This window comes from Strongylocentrotus purpuratus, unplaced genomic scaffold, assembly GCF_000002235.5.
Source record: "Strongylocentrotus purpuratus isolate Spur 01 unplaced genomic scaffold, Spur_5.0 spur5_scaffold_14, whole genome shotgun sequence".
NCBI lineage: Eukaryota > Metazoa > Echinodermata > Echinoidea > Camarodonta > Strongylocentrotidae > Strongylocentrotus > Strongylocentrotus purpuratus.
In genome coordinates, this window is record NW_022145599.1 from 23,541,294 (window position 1) to 23,561,016 (window position 19,723).

Here is a 19,723-nt window from a genome sequence, read left to right on the forward strand (position 1 = left end):
GGTAGGAGGGTAGGATGATAGGCATTGTATCAGTGGCAGGAGGGAGGTAGGAGGGTAGGATGATAGGCATTGTATCAGTGGCAGGAGGGAGGTAGGAGGGTAGGATGATAGGCTGTATCTTCTTCTCCAAGCTGAGAAATCTTGTGAGACTTGAATGATACGATCATGAGTGTATGATGATAAAAGTGGTCCCACCTAAATGATGTTGGCATCCTTAGGATTGCTTGGGTTCTTTCAAACAAACACAATGAAAATTGTTGTTACAGGTGTATTGCTCATCCGATCTATATTGTATCTTCACATCACAGGAGTATGGCTTACAAATACTATCATTGAAGTCTTTTCTAAATTTGCTCACCACTTGATCCTAAAAAAGATTGTTAGGGAAGGCTGATATTAGCATATATAATTGAGGTGGATCCTAATAAACAAGAGGGGAGCTACAGTACATGTATTTGGAAACGATTTATTGGACATTATTGATTCTATTATCATTAAGCATTTTGCAGTCCTTTATTATCATCATTTTCTTTAATAGTTAATGCCCTTCTTGTCCCTAGCCGATGATACCATGCGGCTTGTGAAAACGGTTGCCATGATTTAGCCAAGTACAGAAGAGAAGCAAAATGTCCATTAAGAATATGAACACAACAAAATTTAGCTAATCACCTTATTAAAAGTCGTGAGTCAGTTGCAAAATATCTTTCATTTCTCTTTCATTTGTATTTATTGACTTCTGCTTTGCATTCATGCTTTTTACACTCCAAACTAATTAATACTCTCAGTCCATCCTGTCTTTCAACCATATACAGCTTTCTTTTTAATACCTATTCACATTTGTATTCTTACTTTCTTAGCCCCTTTTGATCTCTTGGATCTATTTCATTCAAAGACGGTTGATTATGAAACATTAGAATTTCTTCTTTAAAAGATGCCTACAGTCAGCTTCTTAAAAGCTCAAACAAATTAGGTGATATAGTCGATAACAACTAAGATATTGAGCTGTTTTAGTTGCTTGACTAATGATGCAAAAGTAATAGGTTCAAGCCCTGACATGACTCGATTGTTCTTTGGCCAGGTATTCCTAAACATTTGTTGTTGTCGACCCTGATGTAGACTGTAAACTGGATCGTAGTCTACTGCATACTGATAATGGTTGCTGGAATTAAAGCTGGAGTAGTTCTTTCAAAGTTCTTTGAAACACATATCATAGTTCAAAATGTGCTGTTCAATAACCATTACATAGAGACACAAGTATATCCGTTATGTAAAGTTTAAACACATTTCCCATTTTCACATTGTATCTTTCCAGGGCAAGGAAGTCCTCCTGTACTATATTCAAGAGATTCTTGCTGAAGGCGAAACCGATTTCCCAACATGGTCAGAGCTTTATGGAGAAGAGGATGTAGAGAAAGAGGAGAACAAGGAAACCCACCTCCCTGTCATCAAGGAAAATGAAAACTTGAGCACACCCAAGAGGAATTCCACCTTGGTCAAACAACTATCGGTAAGAGATGGGAAGCCTCAATATAATTTGATTTTTATTATAATATTGGTAGCTTCAGTATTTGGGGTTGTTGATGTTCAAGTACCCGTAATTAAACAAGTTGTATTTGTTTTTATAAATGAGAGCAGTGCAGATTACAGCATGTAAACATTGAATTCAAAGTTAGATTTTTTTAAAAATCAGCAGTATTTTGGTATTTGTTATTGCATATCAAAACAAATATTTGGCCTGTTGTAGATTTTGGTATGATGGTATGACTACTAAGAAGTAAGCAACCAACCAGGGGACCGACGGCCTTAGTCATCACAGAGGGACTAAGTCACTAGGTAGTGAGGAATCATGCCTTATCAAAGGGGGCTAACAAATCTACTGATTACAAACCCAGTTCCTCTCAGTTACGAGACCATTGCTCGACCACTAAGCAATCTTGTCCTCTTGATTTGATTGGATAACTGAATTTGAATAATCTTTTAGTAGGTCTGTACTGATGGCCAACAAGTTAGATTTTTCTCTCTCAAGGGTGAGAATGAAATTAACTCATAATAAAGTTTCTTGCTTTTAGCAACTGTTTTGTTTTCTCTATGTGACAGAAGTTTTGTTTTTGTTAAATACAGGAGGAATCCAACACTTTACATCCTTTCAACAAACAGACGGCTGCTACTCTATGCATCGCCGATTGCTCTATCGTTAGGAATAGACTAGCTTCCAGTACTATGGCTGAACAAGGCGGAGCTGTAGAGGGCGCTACAGCTTCTGCAGCTGAAGGTCTGTATTAAACATGATTATTCATCTGTGCTAGTTGACATTCATTCTGAGAGATTTATTATAGTTCTAATGAATTATGTAAGATATCTCAGTGTAAATTAATTTCATTATTTCAAAAATATCTTAAAAAATTAATTGCAGTAATAGAATTGGACTATGAATATTATACAGTGCTTCTGGACTAAAAAGAATGATTTAAAAACAAAATTGTTATATGATGTGGTTGATGACATACCATACACTTCCCTTATTTAATTTTCTTTTTGATTGTTTAATTGTACAGAGGCATCTAAGGTGGATGAAGATTACATCAAGAAATTCTTGGGTGATCTGACACCCCTACAGGAGAGTAGACTAATACAGCTCCGGGAATGGCTGAGTGAAACGCATAAAGGAAAGGTACGTATCACTTTATTTTAGGGGAGTTTTAATGACTGAATGGTACTGTCAGAAATTTGTGCTAGATGAAATATTATGTGGGCGATCATTAAAGCTTTTGTAGAATGATACAAATAAAATAGTCTTTTGATTTATATCATCAAGTTAAAAAATCTTTACTTCTTTAACTTGATGATATGTAGAGGTGTCCAGGTCTAGTGGATATGTCACCAAACTGTGGATCACAGGGTTCGCGGTTCAAGTCCCACCGGGGCACTAATGTCTACATTTGCCACTCTCCACCCAGGTGAAGTAAATGGGTACCCGTTATGAAGACATTTCTTGAATGTTTTAGCACCGTATTATTGCAGCTCAGCTACAGCCGGGGTAATGATATGATACTTTGTATTGAGCGCAGTAGAGTATATTCATATATTGGCTGTGCTATTTGTTTATAGTGGCAAAGCTCCTGTCTAATGAACTGTAGCTTGCAACTTGCCTTTTAATAGTATGATTGATATTTTGTTTTGTGGGGGGAGGGGGGATTTATTATCCTTCAGAAAATTGCCTTGAGGACTGAGTTTAAACAGAATTGCATAAAAAGAACTGTGTGTTTATTTTAATTTCCTTCTGACTTTCTATCATGTAAGAGTGTGACAGATAAACAAGTAAACACTGTAAGTACAGGAAAAAATTATGAGTGATTTTCATTTTATCTTACCAATATTACACTCTATCATTAACCTTCCCTTCAGTGTATGTTATTATGGATAGATCAGATGGGATCATGAAATAGCTCAAATTTTACACATTTTATTTTAAATTGAAGAAGAAAAAAAAGAATAGAAAAGACCTGTTACAACTTTAATATGAGTTGCCAAGAGGTGTTATACCTTTATTGATAGTTTTATTGATAATAGTTTGCATGTGACAATCGAAGTGGGAATATGAATAACAACAGAACTAAGTTCTGAAATTCATCAGCTATAGACCAACAACAAATATTCTCACAGATTAATGTGAACTTGAACAAATGATTGTGATACTGGAATATATGAAAAAAATACTGTTATGATTTTTGTTGTATTGACATGTACCGGTATATTAATTGAGTAATCGGTAACATTTAACATACATGTATAAACTGGATGATATCAAATACTTACGATCTAACCCTAACCCTTCTACAGATATCAAGCATTAAACATTTTTACTTTTTTTACTATTTATTCAATCATATTCAATTGAATGATTCAGTAATATTATGATGGATATCATCTTATGCTAGCCAGCAGGTTATAATTCACTGTAAATGATGAAACAAATGGGTTTTGTAATACATGCTCTTTCAAAAATGTATAACAATAATATTGCACAATGTATTTTGATATGAGGAATAGAAACATGTTATAATTCTCACTTCTAATGTTTGGTCAAGATCATCATCTCATTCGAGATAAAGAAACATCATTGATTATTACTTTGTTAGGATGTAGGGTCCTCCCATTGAAATTCTTTTTTCCCAAGGCTTCATTTTTTAAATCTTCTTGTATCGGTCCTTCCTTTTTCTTGCCTTGATGATATTCAAATCAACTGAAACAGACTTTCTTTGTCTTGAGCCAGAGAGACTACAAATTTTGCTTACATAGCTTAGCGAAATGTGGGGGCATAAAAAGACATGTTCGGAACATAAAAATGCATATTTGTTAGATTTCATTATTTTATCACAATGAGGTAGAACCACATGGTTAGGATATGAAGCTGGTCAATGCATCTCAATGAGGTTTAATGTTAACTAAACTTTCATTCAGATACAGTGTATGTTGTAAAAAACTTATAATTAACAAATATCACTAACTGTCATGCATTTTGCGTTTTGGACACCCTAGTCTCTTTGTGACACTACATTTCGCTAAAAAGCTACTTTTCTCTTAGCTCATAAACTGTTTAGGAAGGGGTTTATTTGGGATTGTTTACATACAAGGCATGAGAATATTTTATTTGGAAAGTGATTGCAAAAACTGGGAAATATTCAAATTTATATTGAAGGGGAAATAGAATACGGTAGTCTCTCTAAGGCTTAGCATTGAATGCAGCAGAATAATTTCATACTAAGAAATCAGAATAATAACACATATACATACAAAGTTATTGATCACAATGGGGGAGGGGGGGGGGTAGGATTGCACAAGGTGATCGTGACATTTTCTCCTATGACATGACCTGTATTTTATCTGAGATATAGGGTTCAGACTTGGGTTGCAGTTGGGTTTTAGCTTAGGATATTGACCTACATGTAGTTGTAGTTTGAGGTCTAGGGTTAAAGTTGAAAATTTGACTGGTGTTACAATTGACCGTAGAAAAATTACTATTGTAGTATACTCTATGTTGTCCAATCACAAAAAAAAATCTATTTTCCAATCTCCTTTCTATTTGCACATGTATCGCTGTGTGTAGATGCCCAAAGACTCTCACCTGCTGAGGTTCCTTCGAGCGAGAGACTTTAACACAGAGAAGGCACATGAGATGATCACAGCGTCGTTAGCATGGAGGAAACAACACAAAGTAGATCAGATCCTCAGTACCTGGGAACCACCTCCTATACTCTTAGATTACTTCCCTGGTGGATGGCACTTCTGTGACAGGGGTAACATTCTCTTTTTAAATTTTTTTTTCCCCTCCAGAATATCAATTTTATTTTTATAGTTAGAATACCACAATACTAGAGATAATTGTTTAGAATATCCCCTCTGAATACTAAATACTGTATAAAAAAGCAAGTTTTTATTGATTAAAAAACAAGAGATCATACATGTATACGAGATCTTTCTATGGTCTGATTGAAATGGTGACCTGACATTTTCCCATGCAACAATTGCTCTGAGCAAACTTTATTGAATACGCCAAAGCTATAGGATTATGGTTAAGGTTCCAATCGGGTTTTAGGTTATGTTTAGAGTTAAGGTTATTGTTTGGTAGATGATATCCTCAGTACGGAGGAGCCGCCCACTTTACTCCTGGCGGATGGCACTTGTATGAGAGGTGTAAGCTTCTTTTTAAATCCGTTGCTGGTTTTGTGTATGTTGGATCGCATAGGCTTAAGTACAGGAGAAATGTTAGGTCACAAAACAAGCGATGAATCGAGCTCAAAGTTTACTTATTGATTCACCCTAAAAAATCTAAAAAGTGAATTGCAAACAAGCAATTTTGTTAATAGTTAGGGTCCTCTCCACCCCCAAAACTGAATATTGAGCCCATAAACATCGGGCACACGAATGAAATGAGGGCCCAGATTGGTGCTTCCTCCTCCAATACGGCCATTTGAGACACTTGGGCCCGTCTTACAAAGAGTTACGATTTAGTGATCCAAATCAATCACAAGTCCTCCAATCAATCGCAAGTTTGCAGTCTCCTATCTCTTATACCTACATAGTTGCGATTGATATCAACTCTTTGTAAGACTGGGCCCTGGGAAACATGATTTGTTTTGTCCATGCTTGTAAGAGAATTTTTGAGTAAAAGAGCATCCCCAGAATTGGAGGACCTCTTTATTTCTTTTTCTTTTTCTTTTTGGGAATTGTGCCCCTCAGTTACACATTTTATTTTTTATTACACTTGTATCGTTGTTACTTGGTTTCTTTACAGAGGGTAGACCAGTTTTCATCATGAGGCTTGGCCAGTTTGATGTGAAAGGACTCATCAAAGCTGTAGGGGAAGAGGCAATACTTAGACACGTGAGTTTAGCACATTTGAAAGCAGTGCCACCAGGGTGGTCCACAAACAAAAAAAGTAATATTTGAAGATGGAAGCAGAATGAAGTGATGTATGCAAATCACAAAGTCCCTTGTGGCTGGGCTCCATGGCTTACTTGAGGGCACTAAAGTTACATTACATATTTAAACCTGTTGCTGATTTATACATGTTTAAACCCCTGCTGGATCACCCTGGTGCCATTGAATTTTAAACACATGCATGGATCAACATTGGTGATGCACTATGACAGTGCCTTATTTTATTGAAATGGGTCATCGTTTTATAACAATTTTTTTTTTAAATAGTTTCCATTTTTAATTGTTAGGGACTTTAGTCTAAACTGTATGTTATATATCTTTAATCAGTTGAATATTATGGCCAAGACATCTAAGTATGAAACCATCAGAAATGCATTATATGAAAACACGCTTCTCCAACAGTTTTAGTGTTGTTTGATCTAGTTTGCTTTCATCTTTTGTATGAAATTCAGATGTATATTTGTAAACAAATAGTCAGATCAGTGATTTTTGTCTCGCATGCGTAGCAAAAAGCGAGACATAGGCGCCGCTTTTCCGGTGACGGCGACGGCGGCGGCGGAGGCTTAAGTTTTTGAATTTTTGATATAATTGTTAAAATATAAGTTCTTAGTCAATGAAACTTTGACTATGGGGTAATCAAGTATCCCCTATCATGTGAGTAGAATTTTAGATCACAAAGTCAAGGTCTAAGGTCATTTTCAGGTCAACAGACTTGGACTATGTTGTAGCATCATCATCGAAAACTTAACCTAAGGTTAAGTTTTTGAATTTTTGATATAATTTTGAAAGTATAAGTTCTTAGTCAATGAAACTTGGACTATAGGGTTATCAAGTCTCCCCAATCATGTGAGTAGAATTTCAGGTCACTAAGTTAAGGTCAAAGGTTATTTAAGGTCAACAAACTTAGACTTTGTTGTGGCATCAACCACAAGATTTTCAAAATTGCTTCTTCTCCCTCATTTCTTGACCGATTTTGATTTGGTTTGCCTTATCAAGTAGAGCTAAATTTGGAATACTAAACTTCTTCACAGAATTTTGAGATTTTGCTCCATTGATTAATTATGGTAATTTATGCAAATTTATTCCAAAAATAATTTAAGAATCACAAAAAATGCTTCTTCTCCTTCATATTTCGACTGATTTTGATTTGGTTTGCTTTATATCGTAGAGCTAACTTTAGTACACTAAACTTCTACACAGAATTTTGAAATTGTTCTCCATTAATTAATTATGGTAATTTATGCAAATTTATTCAAAAAATAACAAAAAATTGCTTCTTCTCCCTCATTTGTTGACCAATTTTGATTTGGTCTACCTTATCTGATAAACTAAACTTCTCCACAGAATTTTGAGATTTTGCTCCATTGATTATTTATGGTACTTTATGCAAATGAAATGAAATTATGTCTCTTCCAGGGCATCAAATTTTCATTTTTTGACCAGTTCAAAAGTGTACCACATAAAATTTACGATATTTGTTGTTGCGAGATGCGGATGAGCGCTACCTCATTGACGTTCTGGTTTATCATATTGAATTGCGTTATGCAAGCGAGACCGCCGAGAGCGTTTCCCTTGTTTTTTTTTAAAGACAGCTTTTTGGCTGTGTTCTTTTGAGAAGTCAGCAAGTTGATATATAACTTGCAAAAATTCAGTTTCATTTAATATTACATGTACATGATCTATTAAAGCCTTCATATTAGTAACCAGATGATGCTGTTTGATTTGTTGTACCAGGTGTTATCAATTAATGAAGAAGGTATCAGGAGAACAGAGCAAGCTACGAAGCAGACAGGACGTCCCATAAGGTAAGGTCTTCTTCATCTGCAGCTTTGGAAGAGTGAAATATTTGGTAAAACCACAAACTTTTGAAAAAAATCTGGATTGGTCTAGTTTCACGCTGCACGCTTGTTTATTTATAGCCAGAAGGCCGTTAATTCTGCATTAAAGTATACGAGTTAACACCCTTGTGGTAACAAAATCTTGGAATGTTTCATTTCACTAAAGGTGTTTTGGTTTTACAGCCCTGTATTTCATATTGTCCCTCACACTCCAAACTATCAGAATTTCTGTGAGGAAGAGCATTCCATAACAAATATACATGTAAGGCACCACTTGAGAGTGAGTGAGTGAATACTTGATATATCCTTATCTGATGTAGATAGGATTGGTGTTATCAATATTTATTTGACCAATTCTTAAAATATGCAGGACAGAGGTAAGAAATCAAAATACAGTCATCTTTTCTATTTTCCATTATTTTAGATATTTACTTTTTGAATAATGAACTATTGGATAATCTTATTTTTTAGTGTTGTATTACATGTACTTTGAATGATTTGCTACTTATTGGTCTATTGTCATAAATTGTATAGATAGACTTTTTTTACGCAGAAGGAATTGTGTATTGTGAAAATTAGTTTTTCAAAATCATACATTTTTTCCCACTCATTTGGAAAATAAATTCTGGTTTTGATTACAGCTCTTGGACATGTATTGTAGACTGTGAGGGTTTGAGCATGCGCCATCTATGGCGGCCAGGCATCAAGGCCCTCCTGCGTATGATAGAGGTCGTTGAGGCTAATTACCCAGAGGTGATGGGCAAGCTACTCATTGTGAGGGCGCCACGTGTCTTCCCAGTCATCTGGACACTGGTCTCACCCTTCATTGATGAAAACACAAGACAGAAGTTCTTGATTTACGGTGGGAAGAACTATATGGAGAGTGGTGGGCTGACCGATCACATAACTCCACAGTATGTGCCTGACTTCATATGTGGTGATTGCTATGTAAGTCAGGAAAATGAAAAAAATTAATTTGTGTTGTTTTCCTTTTTTATCTTATGAAATTTTCTAAGGGCATCAATGTAAAAAGGAGCCCCCAAGAAATTATTTTAAAAGAGCATTAATGTCTTCTAATGCATCACAGTAGCTTAATTCATTTTGACAGAAAAGAACCCTTTCATATTATTAACTTATCTTTCATCATGCCTTTTTCGTAAACCCATACATTTAGGGTTAGTGTTGATTTAATAGGCGATATATTAGCAAATATAGGCCAAAATTCACAAAGGAAGTTTGTGTAAAAAGCCATGGTCTTAATCATTATTTAAGCTTGGTGTGAACCATTGTTTAAATGCTCTTAAATGGTTCTAGACTATGCTCTTAACATAATTTTAATCATGCATGTGTTAAACATACTTAAATATGAGCATTAATTGGACCTGAGGCCATACATGGACATTGTATGTGTTCTCTATTAATTGGGGTTTAACCCTATATAGCCTGGGCTATTTTGAAACTGCATAGCCTGGGGGGGGGGGGGGGGGCTTCTAAGGCCCCCCCCATGATCTAGACCGTGAAACGACCTATCGCCGCACAATTTTGCATGCATGTCAAGTGAAGTGTATAGAATACTATGGTAATTTCAATTTTTTGAAAAAATTCACTCATTTGCATACATGTATTTATGGTAATTAGTGCAAATATGGTAATAATATTCACATTTTTATCCATAAATCATATATTCTTCATATTTAAACATTAATTTATACTACATATATTATTAAGACAATTTGGGATAATAATACAGCCTAAAAAATTGGAAGAGCCAGGTTATTCCTCATGTTATCTATTGTTTTGATAATTTCTTATGTATTTCTTTGTTTTTGTTGTTTTATCTCATTTCCAACTATAATTCAACTATTTTGACCCCAAAATAAACACCTAACTATAAACAAGACCAAATACCCAATGTTTTATCTCTTTATTTGAAAAATGAGATTTCCATATGTCTTGTACACAAATCACAAAAATGAGCGATTTTCGGGCTGACATGCAAAGACAAAAAAGGACACGTGACTTTGTAATGGGAGGTCCGATTTTCGAAAAATTTCTTTCAAAAGATGCGCAAGACTCAAAAGAAAAAAGTCACAAAATTTCAGTGCAAGATTTTCTTGCGTTAAAAAAATTGTCGCGAAAAATGTCGAGGGGGGAGGCTTCTAAAGCCCCCCCCCCCCCCCCCAGGCTAGATAGGGTTAACCCATGATACAGATGAACCTCCGTTTTTAATTCTGGTCATAAAGGTTCAGGTTGTGTCATGTCATTTTAAATTTTGAATGATAGGAAGCACTTAATGTCCAACATGACATCTGCACAGAATCTCTTTCCCAAAGCTTCACTTTTTTGAATCATTGCTTTGACAGTGTGATATACCAGAGGGAGGCATCATCCCTAAGGCATGCTATCGATCCACTGATGATCTGTTCACAATAGGAGAGCCAACACTGTGTGCTGAGACAGTCTACAAGTCTGCTCTCCTGCAGAAAGGCATTCCACATGAGGTATGGGATCTTGTACCATGTTAGTCATATGTGAACATTTTAGTGTACAAACTTGCCTTTAAAACATGCTAAGGGGCAGGGTAACATTAGAATTGGCTATCATGAACAGGTTGTTCATATTTGATTGTAGTTTTAGTCATTGTGCTTGTCCCAAGACATATTTGCATTGATCACTAAGAAAGGATTTCATGACTGCCTATCAAGTTTTTTACACATAAAAAAGCTGTAAATTTGCATTTACTTTCGGAGACTGATCTCTAATCTTAGTAGACATACTTTAGCTTGTTTTAAACAGTTCCTTTACATTGAGCTCACATGGTACATATTTTCATGGTAGGCTATAGGCCTAATGAATACTGATATAACTGTTTTGTTGTTGATGAATGTTCTTTAGATTAGTGTTTATTTATTGTAAATGTAAGAGGGAGCCAGATATCTACAAATGTAGGCAAAGCTTGCTTTGCAATCTTAGGCACACATCTGATCTTCTCTCTTGGTCCTAAACCAGGTCCTAGTCCATGTCAAGGACGCACAGCAGGTCCTGACCTGGGACTTTGACGTCCTACGAGGTGATGTGGTCTTCTCTGTCATGGTCTCCCGTCGGCCGTTGACCATCCACAAAGAAGTGACCAACCCCGTGTCAACCCCGGCTGGAATAGTAGCTAACACGGTGGTTATTGACAAGTCCATGCAGTGTGGCATAGACTACAAGGTGGTGGAGTCTGCTCTGGTCTGTAAGGCTGGAGAAAGCATACAGGTAGGTGTGGATGGAGGGAGGGAGGCAAGTGGGTGTGGCATATACTAGACCTACATTAGGTCATGTCTTATAAAGAGTTGTTTTGATCCAGAATGATTATTAGATCTCCAATCAGTCTCAAAATTACAAGCTCCATTCTCTTTAGTAGATAGTTGCGATTCGTATCAAGTTATGATTGATTTGAATCAGTCGCAACTGTTTATTAGACAGAGTTGTGTGTCTTGTTTTTGGCTTAATACAAACAGATTTTCAGAGGGCAAATGACATATGTGATTTAAAAAGCACCCAATGGCATATGTTCTTTGAAGAGCCAATGGTTTTGATATGTCTTCATATTTTATGTATACTTTGTAAATGCTAGTTGCCCTCAATATCTTATAAGTTAGCATTGTCTTGCCTTACATTGTGACAACCATTGTATACAGGGTTGATTTCATTGATAGAGAGGTGTTGATACATGAGAGATGATTGGCTAAAGGTGTCTTGTTCAGTTTAGCACTATGATGTATGAAGGATGTATGTGCATGGCAGATTTAGTCCACTGATTCATAGAGTGCCCAATGACACCTTTCTCTGACAGTTCTGTAACTAAGTGAAGAAGTATTATTAACATGAAATGAATTTCTTATTTTCATTTGATGGCAGGGTTCCCATGTGTGTCAGGTAGCAGGATGGTATGTGTTACAATGGAGGCATTATAACATCTCATCAACTTTACCCACCCCGGCACAGAAGGCTGTCCATCATCATCACAAGTCTAAGATCATGTTCTACTATGAAGTACTAGCATCTGAAGATTTCAGGTATGTCTCTCTCTGCTCAGTCATATTACTTTCTCTCTATGTATGATGGGGGGGGGGGGGGGAGACCATAAGCTACCCAATTTTTTCTCTAAGGCCAAAAGTCCCCTAATTTAGTGTTTTAGGACAATTTCTTTTTCTTGGGCATAACATTAATTGAAGTTAACTTGTGGAAAAACTTCAACAACTTTCAGTAATGCATAATTTATTATTAGTCATTATTATCTTTTTTCTCTTCTCAGGGTCTTAATGAACCTTATATGTCATTTAAGACCCAAATTTTTGACCCCCTTATTTATGTGAGGCCTAAAGTTTGATTCCATTATGATGTGTAAAACCTGCATTTTTTTACCCTAATTCTTATTCTCAGGGGCTCGATGACCAGTTTACAGTCATGCCATAGTGGTTTCTCATCATTGAGCATCAGTACGACGTCGAGTAGAGCCAGCGACCGATCCCACGCAAGCTCTCACACTACCATCTCAAGGTGACTAGACCAGCAGGATGCCCGCTTTTAGTGCCAAGCCAAGCTCCGCCCAACTTGTCTATTTATTATATCAAGCTCTACCCTTCCAGTCAAGCTCCGCCCAACTTGTCTATTTATTATATCAAGCTCTGCCCATCCAGAAGACTGCTGTCCCTGCCTGCTTGCTAGCCCCCTCGTCCAGGAAGTGTTTCTGGGGCAGATGACCCGAGTGTTTGACTCTGAATCCAGTGACATTATTCAGACTCACCTGATAGGTTTGTCCATGCTTATAGGATGTAATGATTCCTAGCCATTGAGTTGAAAGAAAAAAACAACTACGGTGTCTGTTCTATCTAACCCTGATGATAGTTTCATTATAGTTGGTCAATAACCAGTAGATAGTTCAGGCCTTTAGGCAATATTTCTTATCAAATGCATCTATTGTGGGTCATGTAGTTGCTACATGTATGTTATACAGCACAGTCACAAACCCAAATCATAAAAGCATGACTGGGACATGTGTATCAAGGTCAATTTACAATCAATGACTGAATCTTTAATATTATGTTCCTATCTAATAACACCCTTCCTAATACTCCTTACCCATATATGTACAAGAGTGTGAATATTATGTCTCGTTAAGTACTTAAATGGATCATAAATGTCCACCCAAATTCAAGAAGTACTACCAAGTTGACTGCATCGTAGTATATCCATCAGTCTAAACTCCACTTTACAAAACCTTACCCCTTGTACTTTGTAGGGCATTCACAGTCGATTGTTGCTTGTCACCTTCGTCCTTTGAGAGACAAAGTAGTGTGATGTTATACCCCAGGTTACTACTACTGTTCCTGTAACCAGGCTGACATTGATATTACTATGGTACGAAGTACCTAATTCTCATTTATGATTGCCCACTTTTCTCCACATTTATGATGGATGCTGGGATGCTGGATAGAAGATCAGCATGCGCTGATGGTTCAGTGCTTTTGAATGATTGCTTCAAACATTAAAAATAAGAAGATTATGCAAAACACTGTTATGCTTCCCTCTTTTGCAAAACACATCCAACAAGTCAGCATGCATAAATGTAAACATGTATACAAAAAGTAAATCTGATATTGGAAGTGAAACTAGGATATTTTCCAATTTTATTGTTCAGCAATTTTGTCTGATGGATGAACTGTGGATCAAAATATGTATTTACATTGCATTGCATGCTAGCTTTGATGTACAGGGTGTACACTGAAACAAAGCAAAATGACATTAATTGCATAGATGTCATATCTGGTTGCTAATATCTGCTTGCAAAAGGATTTTCAAATATTTTGCAAGTAAAATGTGATTAAAGTTCCAAATCAATTTGTGACTACCTCATATCCAAATGAATGGAGCAGCTATTCTTGATCAGGATTAAGAGGACTATTCACAGCAAAGTGTAGGTTTTGTGCAGTGAGTGCTTATATGCCCAATGCACTGCCAGGGCTGTGTGTGTATCTTTGAACTCGTTTTAGACTCGTCCTTATAACTTGGTTTACTTGAGGTAAAGGTCTTGTTGCTAATATTATGCCAAAAAAGGGCTTGATCCGTTTCCACTGCAAAATTTTCCAAAGCAGCGCTAGATGTACATGTGTAATTGATAACATGAACAGGGTATTTCCTTCTTAACCTTGCACACAATATGTATTTATTTTGATACTGAATGGTTAGTTGATTATTTTCTATGTATCCTCTGTGTATGTGATAATGGTCATTTATAACTGGAATGCATGACCATGACATGTGACTGCTCCGTTTAACAAATTATCATTCTCTGTAAAGCAGTAGAGACTAGAGAATCTGAGACAAATTCACTCCACTTGGGATTCTAAGCTTCAACAGAAGAAGAGCTGACTTTATTCCCTTTCGGAACATGCCTCAATGTTAGGCTACACCTGTATTTAATAGCGCCCCCCCCCCCCCCCCAATCGCCATTATCACCTCTTACATCTCATTACTGCATTCTTGTTAAGATCTTAGCATTTAAATTCATTGGTTCAGATATTTTGCTCACATTGACAACTTGACACATCATCTGTTCAGAACCAGAATGGATTAAACTCTGTGTTGAAGTATATATGAGTTCACATCCTTCTGGCTCCTAACAGGTGGTATATCAGTTTAGCAGTGATTGTACTCTTCATTCATACCTTTGATGGTAAACGTAACAATATTTAGTTTAAGATCCTGAAATTCAAAGAAAGTTAATAGTGGATGTTTTTTGCATCTTCACATGCAGCAAGGCACAAGTTCTAAGCAGCATGTTTTCAATCAATGCTTGTAGTGTCCTACTGCTCTTGAATGATTGCTTTATTGACAAGTTAGGGTTTGAAAATAAATTGAGAGCGAAGCACAATAAAAAGGGTATCCTGAGGTGATAGAGCATTATTTTGTAAATTCTATATTTTTATATAATATCATTTTTCATAGGTATATTGAGTGACATAGAATTATATTAGACTATTTTTGTCTAATAATAATTGCATATTTGATGTGTTTTTTAATGTTAGATATTGGTTTTTATTTGTTTGCTTTAGACCAGGTTTTGTATTAATGATCATCATGAGAATGGATTGAATTGATGATGTAGAATTTTTATCAAACCAATTTTCTATATATTGCATTTGTTTAAGCTGTAAGAATTGAGCTTAATTAAAAGAGTGGTGAACTGCTGAAAATTTCCAAATTAAGATGTCCTCTTCTAGGGATCTTGAAGTGAACATTCTAAATGATTTGGAAACTATTGGACTCTTGGCATTATTTGTATTTCATCGTAAAAAGTTCTCATAAAATGATACAGTAAACGTCAACATGAATTTGGCAGAGAATAAATGTTGATGGGGTAGTGTAGCTAGGGGGGGGGGGGGGGGGGCTAGATCTATTTTATACTAAAATTTTGACCTATGCTAAAGATATTGACAGGTAGGGTGTGTAATCTAATATATTTTGGACCGCTGTAGGGAGTGATATTTTCCCCAGGGGTTATAGTTTTAATGAAGCACCCAGCGCTGAGGGAAAATTATCCCTTGCAGACTAAAAATATATTTTACATTCCATCCAGTCAATATTTGTTATATTAGATAGCCTTGATTTGTCATACTAAATTGATGGTAATTGTGATCTCATGCCTTGTTTTCTTTCTCAAGCCACTAGGCTTGCATTGTAAAATGTGTGCGGCTATGACAATGCAAACCATGGGTACACGCTGGTGTGCGCACACTGCGCAGGATGAGGTATAAGGATAAAATATAAGGATAAGGGATGAAGCAAAAATATACTTGTTTAACCGGGTCGTCAATATAACATTGAAAATTGACCTGGAGTGAAACATGCTAATTAGGATCCTTGCTCGATATCACATGACGAGCTTTGGACCAATCACAACTTTGCTTTTGTAAGAACTATCTAATTTATTCAAATGATTGATTTGACATTGCCTCAATATGGCCATGAATACAGTATACCGTATGCATACGCTTGTCAAAGTATTATACTATGGGCAAGTGAATGCAGGTAGGTGTTAAAGGAAAAAAGGTCTCAAACTTTTCTTCAAAAATGTGTAATTTTGATATCACAATTGCAAGTGACATTCCACATTATTTAAGGGTAAGCGTGCAAGAATTTTTTTTTTATTTTTTTAATCGTATACATGTAATATACCCACACACAAACATGTACTCTACAACATTTTAAAATGTACTTGTTTATCAGAGCTTGGAGCTTTTCAGAGGCATTTGTCTATTCACTGAAGACATCAACATGCTAAATAATTTCCTTTTATTAAATCGTTTATGAATGTTTCTTACAACCTTATTTATATATTCATTCTTGTCATTTGGTAAACTAAAGTTTAGATTGGTCCTAGAAATAATATTTTTGTGAATAAAACTTTTCTTTTTTTAAATTTTTAGTACCGGTATTAACAATACTATAAGGGTACTTGTATGGCTATCAATATTCTGTTTTTATTGTTATTATGTTATTTTTATGATGATATGAATAATAGCATGACATTATATTAATGTTGTTTGAAGCATAGGATTTGACTGTAATCTCCATCACATATTCATGCTGTTTTCACTGTATTTAGACATGTAAATTGATGTATTAATGATTATAAAGGTCATTCACCACCCAGGTGTTAAATGGGTACCGGTAGAAAGGAATTACTTCAATGCTGTGAGCACCAAAATTGGTAGGCTAGCAGAGCCGGAGTATTGTTGGAGCGCCTTGATCACCTTGCGCGGTGGATATGTGCACTATATTAATATCCATCATCATCATCATCATTAATGAATAACCCTAATAGCCATAGATACAAGTAATTTCATAGGGGTTTTGTACCAGTTTCCCACCCATGTATTCTTGCTTTCCGCATCTTTTCAACTGATTGATTTTTCATGTTAATAAATTAATAAATAGTACATGGGCCTTTAAATCTTTAAAGTAGAAAGGCAGTAGAGTATTACATTGACTACAGGTTTGTACAGACTCTACCGTCCTTCTGCCTGTGTTGTCATGTATAATTGTTAAATTCTACATTGTAATATGATGTCACTTTTAATTTATAGTGCAGGTCACAAAGCACCGTCATATAACAAAAAGTCAATATATAGGACCTATGTTATATAATTATGTATACAACTGTAGATCAGCAATTCTGTGTGTGATTTGACATTGAAAAATGTGATGAAATTATTTTATGCATATTTAACCTACTATGTGTCTTATGTTGCAACATGCTCGTTTGTGGTATCATTGGTTAAGTAATGCTGACTGTAATATATATACTGTTTTTAGCATGGAGGAATATTTGAGGAGAAAGATTGTCTTTCGTTCATACAAATTTATAATACCAATTGTTCTCATAGTTGTGTCATTGCTCAGAATAGCTGTTGAAAAGCGGTTTAAACTCCTAGAGGATTTTTTTTATGGCAATTTATTATTTTAAGGTCTGATTTAAATTACATTTCTAAATGTTTTGGATGGCATGAGAGAAGCATGCTGGTACAAAAATTGCAAAACAAAGTGGATAATTGAAGGTAATCTTATGTTCTGGTATAAAGGATGGAAAACAACATTCTTCAGAAATCAAACCAAACCCTTTTTTATTCATGATCACAAATAAATGGTATCTAACGTAACGTATTGGTAATAAATGTGGAAGAGTAATGAGCGAATGAAAATAAGGAAATTAAGCTAGTACATTGAAGCGTTTCGTACAAATGACTGCATGTTTGGTCCATTGGCAGGGTTGGGTATCTGAATCAGCAGAAAAGCCTGGATTGAAGATGAATATCTTCTCATCAAGTCCTTGAAATCAGTGTGTACCGGTAGTTGGTCGTGTTTTCTATTCACGCTCTTTTGTTTTGCTCTGACAAGTGTGAAGCAGTGTGACAGCTAATTTTGTGGACAAATTTGACTGTAGACGTTATATGAAAGCAATAATTTATTGTAGCTTTTACTGTAGAATCAAGATAAAGTACTGTATACTGTATATGAGTTGACATGTTTATAGGTGGTTTTAAAGTTTTTGATAGGCCAACTAAAAACCCATCTGAAAATGGAGCCATGATGATTTCATGATTGTGCAAGATATATACTTTTTTTAATCACAAATTTCATCCCTGGGCCCAAAACCATACATGTATATTTTGTTGGCTTAACTGCAGAATACCCCACACATTGTATTGTGGTTATGATTGGGGGGAAAGTCCTAACCAATGATCAGGTTTGGAGTGACGGGCAGGATTGGAGTTACGGGTAGGATCAGGGTTAGAGTTGAGGGCCCGGGTTGGGCCTGACTGGGATTATGCCCTAGGGTCTCCTGTAGTTGCTTCCAATTGACTTTTCTCTAGGCTTAACACTATCACGATTAAATTATGTAGTACATGGTAGAAGAAAATATTTCTGGATTTAACTTGTGGTCTTACATGGGGTTGTAAGATTTGAATTTTAGGGTCTTACTCCCTGTGTTATAGCTGATCTTCATATTTTCTTACATTGATAAATGTATGTATGATTTAATCACTGCTAAAAAGGCAATTGTGATATGTATGCCAAAATATATAATATATTGTACTCTACCTTGCACCATTGTACGTGCATGTAGTGTAAGTTTTTGTGATGACAAGAATGAGAAGTTTAAACAGAAACTCCACCCAGCTGACTATAGCATTCTTCTGCAACTTCACACCAACATAGGAACTCGTAAAATGTGAAAGTTATTTATAGTTACAATTCTTTCATGAAGTAATCAATTTTGGTTTTTGACTAAATAAATAAGATAACTTCTCATTTTAGAAGCGAAATTCATCTAATACAGGCAAGGAAGAAAACAAGCAAACAATTCTATCTGCTTGCTATGACAATGTACTTGTGAATTAAACTTAAATGAGATGGTTCTTTGCATTTCTTTTATAACTATATACATGCAGCTACCTGCACTAAGCTGAACATTACCAAGGTTTGGTATTGTAAAGTGTTAAATAGAAATGTAGTGAATGATTATCTATTTATATGTCCGTTACTTTCTTTTGAATTCACTTATGATAATGTAGTATGTTTAGGTGTTCTTGTTTTATTACTGAAACGGGAGGCTGAGCAATAAAAAAAACACAAATGATATATATATATATATATATTGTATATCCTGTATGTTTTTGTACACCGTTTGAAGATATACCGGGTATATAAAAAGACAATGTACATGTCGGTCCATTATTATGATGTGAATTATACCAATGTGTAAAGCTTTGAAATACATGTAGAAATGAATAGTGTGAAAATAGTCATTATGACATGAATAAAAAGGTATGACTTACTCAATATCTACATTGTATTTTGTGCCCACAAACCCTATACAGCCAGAAAACATATCA

The 19,723-nt window shown here is 35.6% G+C and overlaps 1 protein-coding gene across 2 annotated transcripts in view; it reads left to right on the plus strand.

Moving 5' to 3' along the window:
- Positions 1-19,665, plus strand: part of LOC578511 (SEC14-like protein 1) — a 54,075-nt gene extending 34,410 nt beyond the window's left edge. Inside the window, exons 5-16 of one of the 2 annotated variants that reach the window (XM_030984509.1) lie at positions 1,313-1,507; positions 2,122-2,272; positions 2,556-2,671; positions 3,301-3,327; positions 5,108-5,297; positions 6,296-6,384; positions 8,176-8,246; positions 8,921-9,227; positions 10,643-10,780; positions 11,289-11,537; positions 12,183-12,340; positions 12,708-19,665. In XM_030984509.1, the coding sequence (XP_030840369.1) occupies positions 1,313-1,507; positions 2,122-2,272; positions 2,556-2,671; positions 3,301-3,327; positions 5,108-5,297; positions 6,296-6,384; positions 8,176-8,246; positions 8,921-9,227; positions 10,643-10,780; positions 11,289-11,537; positions 12,183-12,340; positions 12,708-12,828 (1,812 nt within the window). In that variant the 3' untranslated portion in view covers positions 12,829-19,665. The remainder of the gene's footprint in view (positions 1-1,312; positions 1,508-2,121; positions 2,273-2,555; positions 2,672-3,300; positions 3,328-5,107; positions 5,298-6,295; positions 6,385-8,175; positions 8,247-8,920; positions 9,228-10,642; positions 10,781-11,288; positions 11,538-12,182; positions 12,341-12,707) is intronic. The other variant, XM_778675.5, reaches the window with a different exon arrangement.
- The last annotated feature ends 58 nt before the right edge of the window (positions 19,666-19,723 follow it).